Source organism: Mesocricetus auratus, unplaced genomic scaffold, assembly GCF_017639785.1.
Source record: "Mesocricetus auratus isolate SY011 unplaced genomic scaffold, BCM_Maur_2.0 Super-Scaffold_100007, whole genome shotgun sequence".
Taxonomy (NCBI): domain Eukaryota; kingdom Metazoa; phylum Chordata; class Mammalia; order Rodentia; family Cricetidae; genus Mesocricetus; species Mesocricetus auratus.
This window is the reverse complement of record NW_024429191.1, coordinates 14,886,220-14,901,576: the sequence shown is the minus strand read 5'-3', so window position 1 is coordinate 14,901,576 and position 15,357 is coordinate 14,886,220. Positions and strand designations below refer to the sequence as shown.

The 15,357-nt window shown below is 42.4% G+C and overlaps 1 protein-coding gene across 1 annotated transcript in view; it reads left to right on the top strand.

Moving 5' to 3' along the window:
* The window catches only part of Dock2 (dedicator of cytokinesis 2), a 409,830-nt gene that overhangs the window by 77,305 nt on the left and 317,168 nt on the right, over positions 1-15,357 (top strand). Inside the window, exons 15-22 of the mRNA XM_040748446.1 lie at positions 897-995; positions 4,315-4,387; positions 4,499-4,602; positions 7,073-7,256; positions 7,370-7,467; positions 9,036-9,125; positions 10,276-10,376; positions 11,188-11,322. Of these exons, the coding sequence (XP_040604380.1) occupies positions 897-995; positions 4,315-4,387; positions 4,499-4,602; positions 7,073-7,256; positions 7,370-7,467; positions 9,036-9,125; positions 10,276-10,376; positions 11,188-11,322 (884 nt within the window). The remainder of the gene's footprint in view (positions 1-896; positions 996-4,314; positions 4,388-4,498; positions 4,603-7,072; positions 7,257-7,369; positions 7,468-9,035; positions 9,126-10,275; positions 10,377-11,187; positions 11,323-15,357) is intronic.

The window sequence follows — 15,357 nt, the reverse complement described above, 5'->3', positions numbered from 1 at the left end:
ATTTAAATTTAAAAAGAAAATAATATTTAAATATCTTTTTAATGGCAAAGAACAAAAATCCTTGGCCGACAACTTTGTTCTGCATTCTCTCCATTCAGGACGCCCCCACCCCCATTTCCACACAAAGCCAGCTTAGAATGCCCAACTGTCTTCATCTCCAAGGAAACCTTCATGATTTCCTCAGCTGCACTTAAATGCCCCTCCTGTAATCTGTCTGTCTGTCTGTCTTTCCATCCCTCTTCTGCCATGTCCCATTGCCAGTGTGACCAGTGAACTTGCCTAAGCGCTTTTTCTACAAAGTTCCCATCATGCCCATTCATCTGGAGCTTGGCCTAGGTATGGCCCAGAGAATGCTCGTCTGTGCCTTGCTGAATCACCCTCCTCAGCCTCTCATGCCGGACTTGTTCTCCAGATCCGTCACCCAGGTGTCTCTGTGAAGTCGCTGCATTTCCCATTGCTAAACAAGCATGCACTGACCATGGTGTATTTGCTTCGGGAGTCCATCAGAAGGGGGTTACTGTGTGGAAACGTTATGGACATTCACTTTCAGGCCACAGACAGCATTAGTAAGACTGGCAGCATGCAGTAACTCCAAGACTGGTTATGGTTACCATTTACAACAATGCTGCCATATCTGTGCCTGGCGGGACCTAGTTCATTTCAGAAGAGAGGTAATAGAATGTCTGTAGTTAAGCAGCTGTCACTTCCAGGCTGGGGACGACAGTGTAGAAATCCGTAATGTAGAAGAGCTGTCAGCATAGGAGCCTGGCAGAAGGGTTAGTGAAGAGGAGGCTGTTCTTTGATCCTAAGATTCGCCTTGGCCTTGGGGTCAAAATTGCCCAAGCTCAGCTAATGGCAATGTTATAGTTTTTTCTCTCTATTTTTGTCTTGTTCAGAACGCAATTTGTGTGGGAGCCGGGGACAAGCCCATGAACGAGTATCACTCAGTGGTGTACTATCAAGTCAAACAGCCACGTTGGATGGAAACAGTCAAGGTAATAATGACATTAACAATGACAATGTCAGTGAATGTGTACTTGGGTTGTGCAGTGAGTCGGGCACAGTGTTCACTGTTTTATTTAAGTGAGTCACTTATTGCTTTACAGCCACCTTGTGAGTTTGTATTCTATTTCCCTCATCTTACAGATGAGGAACTCAGCACAGAACAAGTGAGAAGCTTACCCGCAATCACACTGTCACTGTGTGTTCAAGCTAGGGCAGCAACCTGAGCAGAGCTCAAGGTTCATGCTGTTCTCTGCTAGCAGAGAGATTGGGCATGGCCTGGGGCCATTAGCATTCTGTCTCCCTTTCAGGAGTTAAGTATTGCAAAGTGGAGCAAGATCCTTAGAGGCCCAGAGCTCATGCTTCAGCTCTACCATCCCTTCACCAGACGTTTGAACTGGGCAAGTTGTGCAAGCACCCTGTGCACTGGGAGTAACATGGCAACTGTGCAGAAGAAATGATTTAATGCACACAGACAGTTCCATTAGGAAGTATGCATTCAGTCGATACTACTTATTCTTGACTGCCTTAGACGATGAGAGGCAATTTTATGGAATCCAAACTAGGCTTGGCATTTCTTCAAGTACCAATCTCCGCCCCGCCCCCTTGCCGTGACACTTTAACTCACCATTCCAGGCACCTTCATGCCTGCTCCATTGTTCTAGTTGGCTCCCTCTCTCTGTTGCTATGATAAAAACCAGGGTAAAGGCAACTAGAGGAGGAAAGGCCTTAGCTCATTTACACTTCCAGATCACCAGCTATCAGTGATGAAAGTAAAAGCAGGAAATCAAGCTGGAAGCAGGAGCCATGAAGGAATGCTACTTGCTGTCTGATGTTCAGCTAGCTTTCTTATACAGCCAAGGTCCACCTGGCTAGGGATGACACTGCCCACAGTGGGCCGGACCCATATCTGTCATCAATCAAAACAATCCCTCACAGACATGGCCACAGGCCAAACTGATATGGAGAATTCTTCAGTTGAGGGTTCTTATTCCCAGGTGACTGAAGGGTACAATCAAGATGACAACACAGGGACATTGATTTAGTGGTGAAGAAGGAGGAGGAGGGGGAGGAGGGTGCGTGTAGTGATTTCAAATGTGTAATTTTGTGTTCTTCAAAGTCTTTCTCATACAACTCTTCCAGTTCCCCAGCATTCTGAAGTTACTAAGTAATGTTTCATTTAAAACATACTCCCCAATTAAATAATTGTGAGGGATGGTAAGAAATATGAACAAAATGCAGGCTTAAAAGGGTGGATTCTTCATTTTGGGTTCTGATGTGGATATGTTCTGTAACCCTGCAAAGTAAAGGGAGTAGTGTATACCCAAGCCTCACTGGTCAGTGGACTGACTGCTTTTCCTTTGCCCGGTAGAATCAGACCCTGGCTATAACATTTTGTTGAGCATACCTTAGCAAGTCTTTGTTCTAATGTGGTCAGTTATGAGCTTTGACACACACTCTTTTGAGCAATATGTAAGAATATATATGTTCTCATTCATGGGATGCCCTGCTCAGTTCTGGAACCAATTGACCATACTTACTGGAGAGATAAAGAATGATGGAAACAACTTTATTTAGCTCTGAGTTACTGAAGTCATCATCCACAAAAGCATGGGGTCCTCTGAGGTATCTCTACATGCTCTGAAACAGTAATTTAGCTTGTGTCTGGTAGCATGACCCTGGTGGCCCAATGAGCTAGCCACTAGTTCTCTTGATCACTTAGCCAAAGTGGAATTGTCCCATAGACTTCTTGTGAATGGTGCTGAGCCCTGCCACCTATGGTGTTTTATTCAGTAGGGAAGAGTGGCACAGCTTTCAAGCAACTGTGAGTCTACCAAGATGACTTTTGTGAATAGTACTTCAAATAGAAGTGGCAATATGTACAAATTGCCAGATCATTATAGTAAGCAGAGAGGAGCATCTCCATTGGAACAAGACTTAGGAAACTACTCACTGAACAGTAGAGCAAGATCAAAGTTTCACATCTCTTCGCTAGACCTTAGTAGATTCTTTCCACAGCCTGTGCTCTGATTACTGACTCAAGACAGACACACAGCTTTTACTTGGCCATGGCTATTCACACCATGACTCTTGTGTTGTTGCTTATGTTCCTGTTTTCCACATTAGGGCTCTTCACACACTCTGAAAAAGGACTTGGTTGTTTTTGTGCCCTGTGAGCGTGAGCTCTCTTGAACACTGGTTAGACTCCTTCTGTGTTAGTCATGGCCATAAAACCATTACTGTCATCTGTGTGGAACATGAGCTCTTTGATGCAGGGACTACCATACATCAGCTTAGCTAGGGCCTCACATGACTGCAGATTCTAGTAACCCATTTCCATCTTTAAGGAGAAGATAAAAGAGACTAGAGGTGCCTATGGGTATCTCAGCTCTTTTGCTCGGTCTAAAACACAGGCAGAGTGATGGACTTCCTTGGTCTCAAATTTTATGTTTTGAAACAGAATGTATCACAACATACACCTCTTTTAATAGTCTCCTGTACAGTGCAAGCCTGCCATCCTTTCAAATTCAAGTGTGGTTCTTGCAGAGAGCCTAGCTTGTCTGTGTTGTCCTGAATTGCCACCTGAGACTTAGGAAGCAGTGTTGTTGAGAGCCAGGCTGAAAGCACTTCAGATGAAGGGGTCAGTGGACTGGAGGTGGTTGCATTGGAGGACTGTGCTGAGGTGACCTCTAGGTGTTTGTCCTCATGGAGTGGCTTTGAAAGCAAAAGCATGTGTCAACCAAAGAGGGGATGAGGCCAGAATATATACATACATATATATAATATATGTGTGTATAGGTTAAATATAGATTGTAATACATATGTATGTATAATATATGCGTATAGGTTAAATATAGATTGTAATATATATATATATATATATGCACTGTTATTAGTTTGCACATGTGAGACCCATCAAGCAAAGCTCTCAAGTCCAGCTGCAATTCCCAGGGCTCCTGGGGAATGCAGGGAAAATGTGCATGCTGCAGCTTGCAGTGCATCAAATCACATGCTAAAGTTATGTGACTTTTATATCAATTTGGGGAGATTCATTTTTCCTTGCTTTAATTTATGGACCTCTTTTCATTGGCTGGGGATGCAATTTGCCAAATGGATTACATCTGATACTTTATTTTCTCCTTATAGCTAGTTCTTATGTAATTTATTTACAGCTCATCAGTCTTGATGGCTGGGAAGTAAATCAGGACTTACTGTTCCAAGTTAAATGGTCAAGCTACTAAGGCCAGGGGTGGGTCGGGCTGGGGTCTGTACAACTTATGGTCTCCTGAGCTGTCCTTTTTGCCCGCTGAGGTGGCTGTCCCTATTGAAGATATGCAGAGGATCCACCTGCGGTTCATGTTTCGACACCGGTCATCACTAGAATGTGAGTATGCTACTCATGATATGTCTGCAGTCCCAATAAGGAGAGAGAACATCTGACTGGCACTTGGTTTTTCAATTCTTTCTTCTTGTGACCTTGCAATGCTTTCTCCAGCTAAAGACAAAGGAGAAAAGAACTTTGCCATGTCCTATGTGAAGCTGATGAAGGAAGATGGAACCACATTGCATGATGGATACCACGAGTTGGTTATTCTCAAGGTAAGATGGAGTAGGACTTGCAGGAAACAGAAGGGTGGTGGCAAGATGGCTTAGTTGCTCCAAAATCATGCTCCCCAGGGTTCATGAGCTGTGCAACCTTGGACAAAGCCTTAACTTTTTTGGGCGCCTATTTCCTGGTCTTTGAGCCCTTGGTGAATCCATGTAAGGAGGAAATGAGACATTGCTTACCAACAGGACAGTGATGAGCAAAGCCTCCATGAAGAAAAGGGCTCTGGTCTCTTGTCAGAAATATGTAGAAAACATACAAGAAACATTTGAAGGATGCTACACAGTAGCTGTTAAAATCTAGGGCCCCAGACCCTGCTGCTCATCTCATGGCTTCTTAAGTCTCAGTTTCCTTTTCCTTTTTTCTTTTTTTTTTTTTCTTCTTCATTGGAGGAAGGGAGAGGGCAGTCCTGGAGACTAAACTCAGGGTGTCACATGAGGCAAGCACTCTGTCACTAAGTTAAAGTTCCATCTTTGCTTCAATTTTGAGAGCAGCATTTTAGTCTACTACACGATATTATAGCAAAATACCTGAGGCAGACTACACTGTGACTCAAAGAGGTTCCTTAGCCCACAGTTTTGGGGTTGGAGAACATGGTGTCCCCACTGCTAAGCTCTTGGCTGTGTCACATCTTTGGCAAGAGTTTATGTGTGAGAAAGAGAACACATCCCAAGCAGGAAGTCACATAGACTTGGTGGCATCAAGCTCAGGATTTTATAGCAATCCTTCCTTGGGAAGTAACTATAATCCCAAGAGAGTTATCTAATTCCTTCCAAGGACAGTGACACAATGGCCCAAAATCTCCAAAAGCTCTTGTGGCTTCAACTCTACACTGGCATCCAGCACATGAATGTTGGGGAAATATAAGTTACTTCTCTCACTGCTGTGACAAAATGTCTGGGAAACACTGAAGGAAGGAAGACTTATTTGGGCTCATGATTCTAGAATAATATGCATCATCATGAGACAGTGATGGAGACAGGAGCTTCAGGACTTTGTCTATATTGCACACCAGTCTACAAACAGGAGAGAACCAATGCTGGTCAGAGACCCCAGCACATGGATGGTACTGCCCACATCTAGGGTAGGTGTTCCAACCTCAATTGATCTAATATAATGTTTCTTATTATATGTTGAGAAAGGATCTCACTATAGAATCTTACCTGGCCTGGAACTCTGTATGTAGACCAGGCTGATGCTGAGCTCATAGAAATATGCTTGTGTCTATCTCCTAACTGGGATTAAAGATATATGCCATCACAGTCAGCTAATTAACTCAGTCTAGGAACTCCCTCAGAGTCATGCCCAGAGGCTTGTCTCCTAGATCCTGTCAGGTTAGCTGTTGCTGCTAGCCATCACAGTCAATCCACAGCAAGCAGTTATGGTGGCACATGTGGAAACTCAACAAGATGAAAGGCCATGTAAGGGCTAAAGTGTATGCCTACCTACTCTTCTGATTTTACCTCTGGGGACTTGCGCTGTTCACAAGATGGTGTGGGGAGTGTTTTCTTGGATCTTCCCTACATTGTTTTCCACTGTCCGAACAGAGGGATACAACTGTCAGTTCTGTGCTGGAGACAAAGCATGAAATGGGCATAGGTAAGAGATCAGGGCATAGGTAAGACCAGACATTCATCTCAGATTTGTCAGCTTTCAGACTGCAAATGCCCTGATGCCTATCTTGGACTGGCCAACATAACCACATCACATGATACTTTCTCTTGAGACTCTTTGCCCTTCTCAGAAAGTTCCTTTCTTCTATAGCCTCTGTTTTCTCCTTCATGACCTCATCTTGGCTTGAAAGTCTTTCTTCCCCCAAAGCCTGTGAACTTGGGGGGCAGAGGAACAGTGGCAGTTGTTTCCTCTCGCACGTAAAGACACTAATCTTAGTTTTCCTCATCTGCAAACTGAGGCTAGCAGGATATGTTTTGGATGATTATGGGCCTTAAGTGAGGTGAATTGAGGCAGAAAAGGGAGCTGGTACAGTTCCTGTTGCAGAGTGAGGACACAGTATAGCCTCCTGTAATGCTTATCCTTCCAAGAAACCCTGTGACAGCTTATGAATGAGAAGCATGACCCAGAGAGGTGACATGGACTTGAGTAGAAAGAAGGTCCAGATGTGTATGACCTTTGTCATTAACCTCTAGTTTAGAATGGATTTCCTATATTACCAGTGGGCATCTTACCTTTTCTTTTTGTCTCAAAAATTTAAGATGGATTTTTTTTATGGTCTGGGAGTTTCAATTCTCTTATTACCCTTTATACTGTTCACAGAGCCACCCCCTTTCCACTTATATGATTTTGGATTCCTACTGATTTTGTGGGAAAACAGTCCTGCCTCATACCGCTTCTCAGATGATTTCCTTACTGTTTCAGAACTTCCCACCTTACATTGTACATAATTTGACCACGGCAGGCTCTGTGTGGCTTGCCCTGGAGCAATGACCAAAGTGTTGTTTCTAGGGAGACAGCAAGAAGATGGAAGATGCCAGCGCTTACCTGACACTTCCGTCTTACCGACACCATGTGGAAAACAAGGGAGCCACCCTGAGCCGGAGCTCCAGCAGCGTGGGGGGCCTTTCTGTCAGCTCCCGTGATGTGTTCTCTATTTCCACCCTGGTGTGCTCCACAAAGCTCACACAGAACGGTAATGGAACCACTGAGAATTGGGTCTGTGGTGTTGTGCACATGAGCTTAAAGCCCAGGGGAGGCCAGGTGTTTACCCAGTAATGGTAAATCTCTCTCTTGAATCTTCTCTAGTGGGTTTGCTGGGTTTGCTGAAGTGGCGGATGAAGCCACAACTGCTCCAGGAGAATTTAGAGAAGTTGAAGATTGTGGATGGAGAGGAAGTGGTGAAGGTTAGTGGAACTTTGCTCAGATTCATCCACCAGTGTCAGAGCTGTGAGGGGCAGAACAAAATGTTGAAGGAGTGGAATGATTTGACCTCGGATCATAACATACTGGCCCAATCCACCTTGCGGAAACTCTGTTGGGAAATCCAGGCAGGTGCTGAACATTAGGCATCCAAAAAACCTGCTGAATTAGGCCCTGGAAATAAACCAACTTGAATGTAGATCTCAGCTCTCCCACTTTCATGTTTTCATGTCATAATATTATGACTATGACACATTTCTCAGGATTGTTATGAGCCTTTGAAGTGATAACATTTAAAAATTACTCAACACAGTCTCTTATACATAGTGCATAATATTAGGTGGACTAAAACATATAAAACATGGGGAAGTCAAGATACATTAACTAATGTTTTTGTTTTACCCACTGTCTCATATAGTAATATAGTAACAGTATGGTATCTTAATACTGTATGCATATTGGTAGAAATGAAAAAATAGTTTCTGCTGCTTAGAAAGCATTATATATTAATGATGAGTTAAAGAAAGACACCGGGGCTTACATTTTAAGTGAAGCAAGTAGAAATCAATGCAAATGTCAGACACTGCTTCCTCATGGTAGTGGGAAATGGGGAGGTATCTGAACAGCGGGGCCAATTAAACCAGCTCTCCTTTGTAGCACTATGACTTGGAACTGGTCTCCTGGTTGTCCTGGTGATCGTGTTTGCATCAAGAACTTTGAATATCTAGAAAGCAGCGATCAGACATCTTTGTGTGGTCACTCTGTGTCTTGAGGGATTGCGGGAAATTTATTGGCTTCTCTCTTAGGAGGGAAGAAGGGAATCAAGTTCTATTTAATTGCACGAACCTGGAGAAACAGCGGCAAAATTTCCTGATCAATGCTTTAAATACACACCATTGACCCATCTACCTAATTTAGGAAAGGCAAAGGAATTCCCCCGGGTCTGTTGTATTTGGGCAGTCTGGAGAAGTCAGCTTGCTGGGGTGAGGGCGGGGGATGGATTACATTGTCTTCTATGTTTTCTTCTTTAAAAACATTTGGTTATTGGATTTTGTTGTTATTTGCATACAGTAATATAGGTACAGAGAATTGTCAAGTGCAGCTGAAAGAATTCTTATACCATCTAGCCTATGGCAATGAAGGTGCAGAATTGGTAGTGGTCCTCATATACTTCCATCAGAGGAGCAACCATTAGGTTCACCACCATCATCACTGATATTTTTTCTCCTTGCTCTTGGTGTTCATAACTGAGAATGAGCATTGTATGTCTAACTTATTTTACTTAAAATAGTGTTTGCAGGGTCTTCTTCATTGTTGCACATGGAAGTGGTTTTGCTCTTCTGTACATGGGAAATGTCATAATATATGGATCTGTGCCACAACTGCGGGATTATGTCACTCCAAGTCCTGGAGCTTATGCATGAAACTGCTCTGGACACCTTGAATGTGGCACATGTTGGATGTGTGTTCCTGTTCTCTTGGAAGGACACACAGGGATGAGATGTGTGGACTATCTGCCCTCTTTCTGACTGCAACTGTCTTCTTTATCCAGTTCCTCCAGGACACTCTGGATGCCCTTTTCAATATCATGATGGAACACTCCCAAAGCAATGAGTATGACATCCTCGTCTTTGATGCTTTGGTAAGAGTGTGGGGACAATTATTCAGCAACATCAGGTTTGAATGCATGTACTGTGAGAAAAATAGCAACATGTGGGCTATGTGGTTCTGTCCATAAATATTTTGAGGTTTTAGAACCTTTGGCAAGCAGACCAATGAGTGGCTGCTGGTTCTCTTTGGTGTTTCCTGTTCATCTGAGGGTCTGATCCTTGGCAGGTGATGGGAGTAGGGGTGGGGTTAAGTGTTCATGTCAGATTGTTGATGCCTGGTTGACAGTTCATGAGACTGGGAACTGCTGAATGACTGCCTGGCTTTCCAGAAATGCCAGGAGCTAGTCGGAGGCCAGGCTATAAACCACCCAGGTGTTACCCTATCTGTCTTGTGATCTCTTCTTGATGTCCTATAATTAACAAGGGTCATTTTGGTTTTCCCAATGAACTTTTCACAGCAGAAAGCCATCCATACTTTCCTCCTGCCTTTCCATAGGTCTCACCCTTGTCTCTCTCTTGCAAATCCACGAGAAACTGGGGCTGGAGACATAGCCCTGTGCCAGAGCACTCACCAGCATGTGGGAAGCTCTGGGTTTCACCCATTGCATTGTCAATCAATAAAGTAATTAATACATTTAATATAATTTTAAAAAAGAAAGACTATTAGGATTATCCATGACCAGCAAATTCTTGATACAATAGCCATGTGTCATGAATGTTTTCATCTTCAAGGAGGTTGCTTGCAGATAAGTGGCTTTCTCAAGTGCATTTAGACAGTCCCCTAGAATGCTAGCCTTACAGTAAAGATGCTTCGTGACTAAAAGGTCCTTTGATTAAATTACTTATGGAAGAGGTGAATGTTAAATGAGCCTCCTGTATATTCATAATATTCCTATATTACCAACCCTGGAAGTCCTACCACAAAGAAGACAATCTAATGACAACCTGAGATTTCTCTTAATTGAGCAGGAAATTCTTTAATCTCCTAATACCCCAAAGCACACTTTTTGAAATACTCTTTTCTGGAGAGACAATGTATTAGTGAAAAGGATTAATTATTCATTACAGGGCTTATCTCTTGGACAAAAGAATCGTGGCAAGAGTTCAGTTATACCAGGTGAATAGTTTTCTGCTCTGGGCAACCCCCCCAAAGCACCCCCAATAATTCTGACTCCTCTTCAGATCTACATAATAGGACTCATTGCAGACCGGAAATTCCAGCATTTTAACACTGTTCTGGAAGCTTACATTCAACAGCATTTCAGTGCTACCTTGGCCTACAAGTAAGTAGCTGTGTATACAAGGTTTTCCTATGCACCCATGTTTGTCCTCCCAAGATGCATGGGACACAGGGAACTTGAGCATTTCCCATTGGCGCTCATATGTGTGAATTTTCCCTTTTCTAACAAATTATCCAACTCATGCTTTAATGATTCACATATCCTAGACATAACCAAAACCTCAGAGAATAGGGGAATAGTGTACAGTGGCAAATAATCAGGTAGTTTATTGGATCATTCAGCTAGCTGACTGCTGTGTATTAAGAAGTCACCTGTGAGTCTCAATGTGCATGCTCAGTAGCTCAGGGTTGATTGGCTGAAGGAGACCCAGGGTCAAAGATGGAAACCCACAGGCAAATTCAGTGACAGCCAACTTGTGAAGAGACCTTGAAAGATGGATAGAGCCCTCTAAAGTCTGACCTACTGGTAATAAATAGCCGTAGAAAGTGTCTAAGCAAAGGAGCTCCATGGTAATTACAATAGCATGTCTATATAGAAGAAGTTGAAAAAGACATTATTACCATCATCCTAACTCATCCCTTGATTATGCCTAGTTATTTTTCCTTGTCAGAAGATTATTTTTTCCCTCACAACTTTATCTTTGCTGGCTTCTTTATGGGCAGGAAATACTTATTCATTGCCTGTAATAAATATATTTTGGAGAAGTTATTTTTGTACTTGCAAATGAGTCGTGAGCTTTGCTGCACCACCACCTTTAACCTTTGATTGAATGCCTTATAATTTCCTGTGCAAACTAATTACCATGCTGTGGAGTAGAAAGAGATGTATTTTGAAAATATTATCCCTTATTCAGGAAATTGATGACGGTGCTGAAGACTTACTTGGATACCTCCAGCAGAGGGGAACAGTGTGAGCCCATCCTCAGAACTCTAAAAGCTTTAGAATATGTGTTCAAGTTCATTGTTCGGTCGAGGACATTATTCTCACAGTGAGTATTTTTGTTGTGTGAAGGTGATTGATTAGCTCTGGAACCAATACGATACAGTAATACAATAGTATTTTTTACTATAGGAGATTTTTTCTTTTATTGAAAAATAGAAGATTTTTTGATAAATAAATTATACCAGGATTGGAGATCTGGCTAGGTGGCAGAGGGCTTTGCAGAGCATGCATGTGGTCCTGGGTTCTATTCCCTACTGCCACAAAAAAAAAGAAAAAAGAAAAAAAAAGGAAAGAAAAAATGTAGCTAGATTTTAGATTTTGATTTTTAAAAATCAACCTTGAAATTTCAAATCTAGCCTAGAGATCCTGAATATATAATATTTTTTCTCTAAGCTCATTTGGGGACGACAAAAGAATGATACCATATGACAATGACATTTCACTCAGTGAATGCGATTTATGTGATTTGAGGTTGTTCTTTGTTTTGCTTAGAATTCTTCATTTGATTTGAGATTACTTAGGAAAATTTCTAGGAATCTGTGTTCAGTACTAGAGGTGCTGGTGAAAGAGCAGAATGCAAGGGCTTTGCCATTAATTTGGCTCTTGACAGCTGTGACGGAAGATTAACTGGTTTCTGAGGCTTTGCTGTCTGCTGTGGATATCCTCACAGCCAGCAAGTGATTATATGCCGGAGAACCTTAAGGGACTTTGATGGTCAGGATCAGAGGTTGGCTGTCTCCTTGAAGAGCTCTGGAGATGGAGACATTCAAATGTAGCCAGCCAAAGATTGCTTTATGTTTGTCTTATCTGTGTGATAAAGTTAGATAGCCTGTTGATTAAATATGTATTAGATTGGTTGTGCATAATAGGAAATATGAAAAATGTCTTCAGGGGTTATATTGTCTAGACTCTTATTAGCATGAATGAAGACTACTCAACTGAAATCGACTTAGAGAGAAACAAGACTTCATTTTAGTTCATAATATTGAAAAGCCTAGAGGCTAGATGGAGCCTCGGCATGACTGTGTCCTGATGCTAAGTGTCATATGGTATCCTCCCTCTAGATTTGGACTCTGATTTCATTTTGTTGGCCACTTTTGAGGCATGATTTCCAGTATGGGACTGCATATTCTCTCAGCTGAAGCTGCCCTGGCTTCCTTGTCATTCCAGCAAGATTTTATGTCAAGAACAGTCTTAGGTCATGTGCTAAGATCTTAATCAGACAGTGTGGTTGTGTGACTCAAGTGAACTGTGTGTCTGTGTGGGTAAGGCCAGTTTCTTAGAGTATACACTTTGTCTGGAGAGTTGCCTTACCAAAAGAAAGCTGAAGTCTCTTTGTTCATCTGATAGTGATAGTGGATGAATAGATAGCATAAATTTCACACTAAAACTTCAGGTAAGGAATAGAATGATGCCCCAAACCTGTATGCCTTAGTTTATTTAACAACCAAAGTATCTGTTCCTAACCCTCTGCTTTCCCAATTAGTTAGATCTTGGCAATTGTTCTTGCAAATTTTTCAATTAGTTGTGAACCAAGAGTAGCTTTTCCTGCCTTTGTTAAGTGTTGACCTTCTTGGAATTCAAGGAATCAGACCTTGTCATTCCAGATACATGGGTCAGGATTTCTCACCTCTTTTTCCTAGAAACAATATTTGGTCTGTAAGAATAGATCATACCTTTTGATTCATCATATCATCGTCAGTTCTTCCTGTTGGTATTATCTGTTTCTTTAATGCTCTGTCCCTCTTTCCTGTCCTTCTTGTCTTTTTCCATTTACATTTCTTATCTATGTCCTGGAAAAAAAGCACATTTGTTAATTTCCTTTCTTTTCTACTTCCATACACATCATTTTGTAGAACATCTAACCCTTCACAGTAATTTTGGTACTCTGGTTTCCTAGAGTATGGGGCAGTCTGGTATTTCTTGTATCTCACACATATGAGGTGTCACTAGCATTTGTCTAGAAGTGATGTCTTTATAGCAATAAAAGACTATTCCCAAATACTTCCCCTGAACAAAAATGCATGATGGCCAACAGAGTGTCTACTGTCTTATAACAGGAACTTCTCGAAGCTGTGTGTCCTGTTCGCTGTAGAGTGTTTAGCAATGGTCTTTCTCCTGAGTCTGTAAGGGTTCAGGGGTGTTAGGGTACTTTCCCATAGGCAGGAACATCTTCCTTGGAAACTAGAAAGCAGAATATCAATGCTTTGAGACTCTTCAGCCATCTGGAGAGGAGTAACATAATTATTGCTTTAGGGCTCATTTCGTCTGGCAGTGTCATTTCTAGATACCCTTTGTTCTTTTGTCCCATGTTAGTAATTGCTAATCTAGCTCTCAGTGTTTGTTTTCTGACATTTTTCTTTGTACCTACTGCTCATGAACACTTGAGAGGGTGAGGATTCTCCTGTATCAACATGCAGGATGCAACTGGGCATGGGTAGAAGAGAAGCAGTTGATAAGTGGGATTTTTATTTTACTATGTTTGGGGGGAGATGATTTGTTTCTATACAGAGCCAAAGAAGGTGAGATTCTTGTATCCCTGTTGTGCCACTAGCTGCCTAGTTCAGTGTCTGGCATAGGTATCTCTGGCTGGACAAAAGTCTGAGCCACAGCCACAACAGAAGCTGGCAGAACAGGCCCTAGCTTCTGCCACATGAATGCCTAAATTGTGGTGCATGTGTCCAACAGATCCTGGGTGGTCATAAACATGACAGATATCTACTAGGCTTTTGTAAAATGACGGATTCCTCGGTTGAGACAAACCACAAGTGAAAATCATTCAGAAATGGTGGAAGGATTGTCTACTAAACATTGACCTTCTTTACAAAGCCCCTTTCAGCATCTTTAATCCCTAGGCTCAAATACCCAGTAGGTTCCATTCATCCTTGCTCTTCACAGATCCCAATGGTGCTAGAACTCAGGAGGCAGTGGGTGTGATGGCCCTGAGCATGTGGTCATGTATTCATACCTAGGGGGTTCTGTCATAGGAAGCATCTCCTTGAGGAAAGGGACTCAGCCTCTGCTAGCATCAGTTTCCCTATCTATAAGCAGGGTCTCATCTCTTAATGTTTTAATGATGAAATTGTTCAGAAAAAGTACTCATTGTGGGGTTCCATGAATGGGATACCAGGAGAAATAGCAAGGGTGTGGCCATGCTATCATCTAGGACAGACAGAAAGCCTAGCTATGCTGGTTAGATTTTGTCAACTTGCCACTTGGGGAGAGAAACTTCAACTGAAGAAATTCCTCCATCATATTGATGTATGGTCCTGTTTGTGGGGTATTTTCCTTGATTAATGATTGATGCAGGAAGACCTAGCCAACTGTGGGCAGTACCATCCCTAAGCAAGTGGGCTATATAATAAAGCAAGCTGAACAAACCATGGATGGCAAGCCAGCACGTAGCATTCTTTAATGGTCTCTGCTTCAGTGCCTGCCTCCAGGTAATCGCTTGCAATCCTACTTTGGTTTAGCTAAATGGCAGGCCGTGATAAGGGAGTGTAAGGCAAATGAACTCCTTCCAAGCTGCTTTTGGTCAATATTTTATCAGCAACAGAAAGCAAATTAGGACACTTCCTGTTTCAGGAACTTTGGACAGATTTAAATTAGAAAGATGTAGTTCTGGTGTCCACATTCAAGCTATTTTAAACATTTATGTCCCAGGAGTCAAGATGTCTTTTACTTTGTGTCTGATTTCTTTGAGGATCGCAGTGTAGAGACTTCCCCTATACCATGAACTTAACTTGGTCTGCTGCTGGCTTGTGTGTGTAGAGCCCAACTCTGCTACGCCAATTTTCCCGGAGAGTGGCTGGGGCGCTTTGGCCCTTGTGATGCCTGAGCCAGTGTTTTCTTTGACCTTGTCTTCTGTACATCTTGCATTCTTGCTTCTTTGGTTGTTGTTTCCTCCTCCTCCTCCTCCATGCAGGCCCATTCTCTTAGATCTATGCACCTTCCACAAGTCGCCCTCCTTCTCTGGCTCCATCCCTGTCTTCAGAGCCCTGTTGTTTGAGCTTGAATTCTGATTGTGGATCCCACCATCACCATGAACCGGTATTTATGGCTTGGAGAAAAATGACCTAAT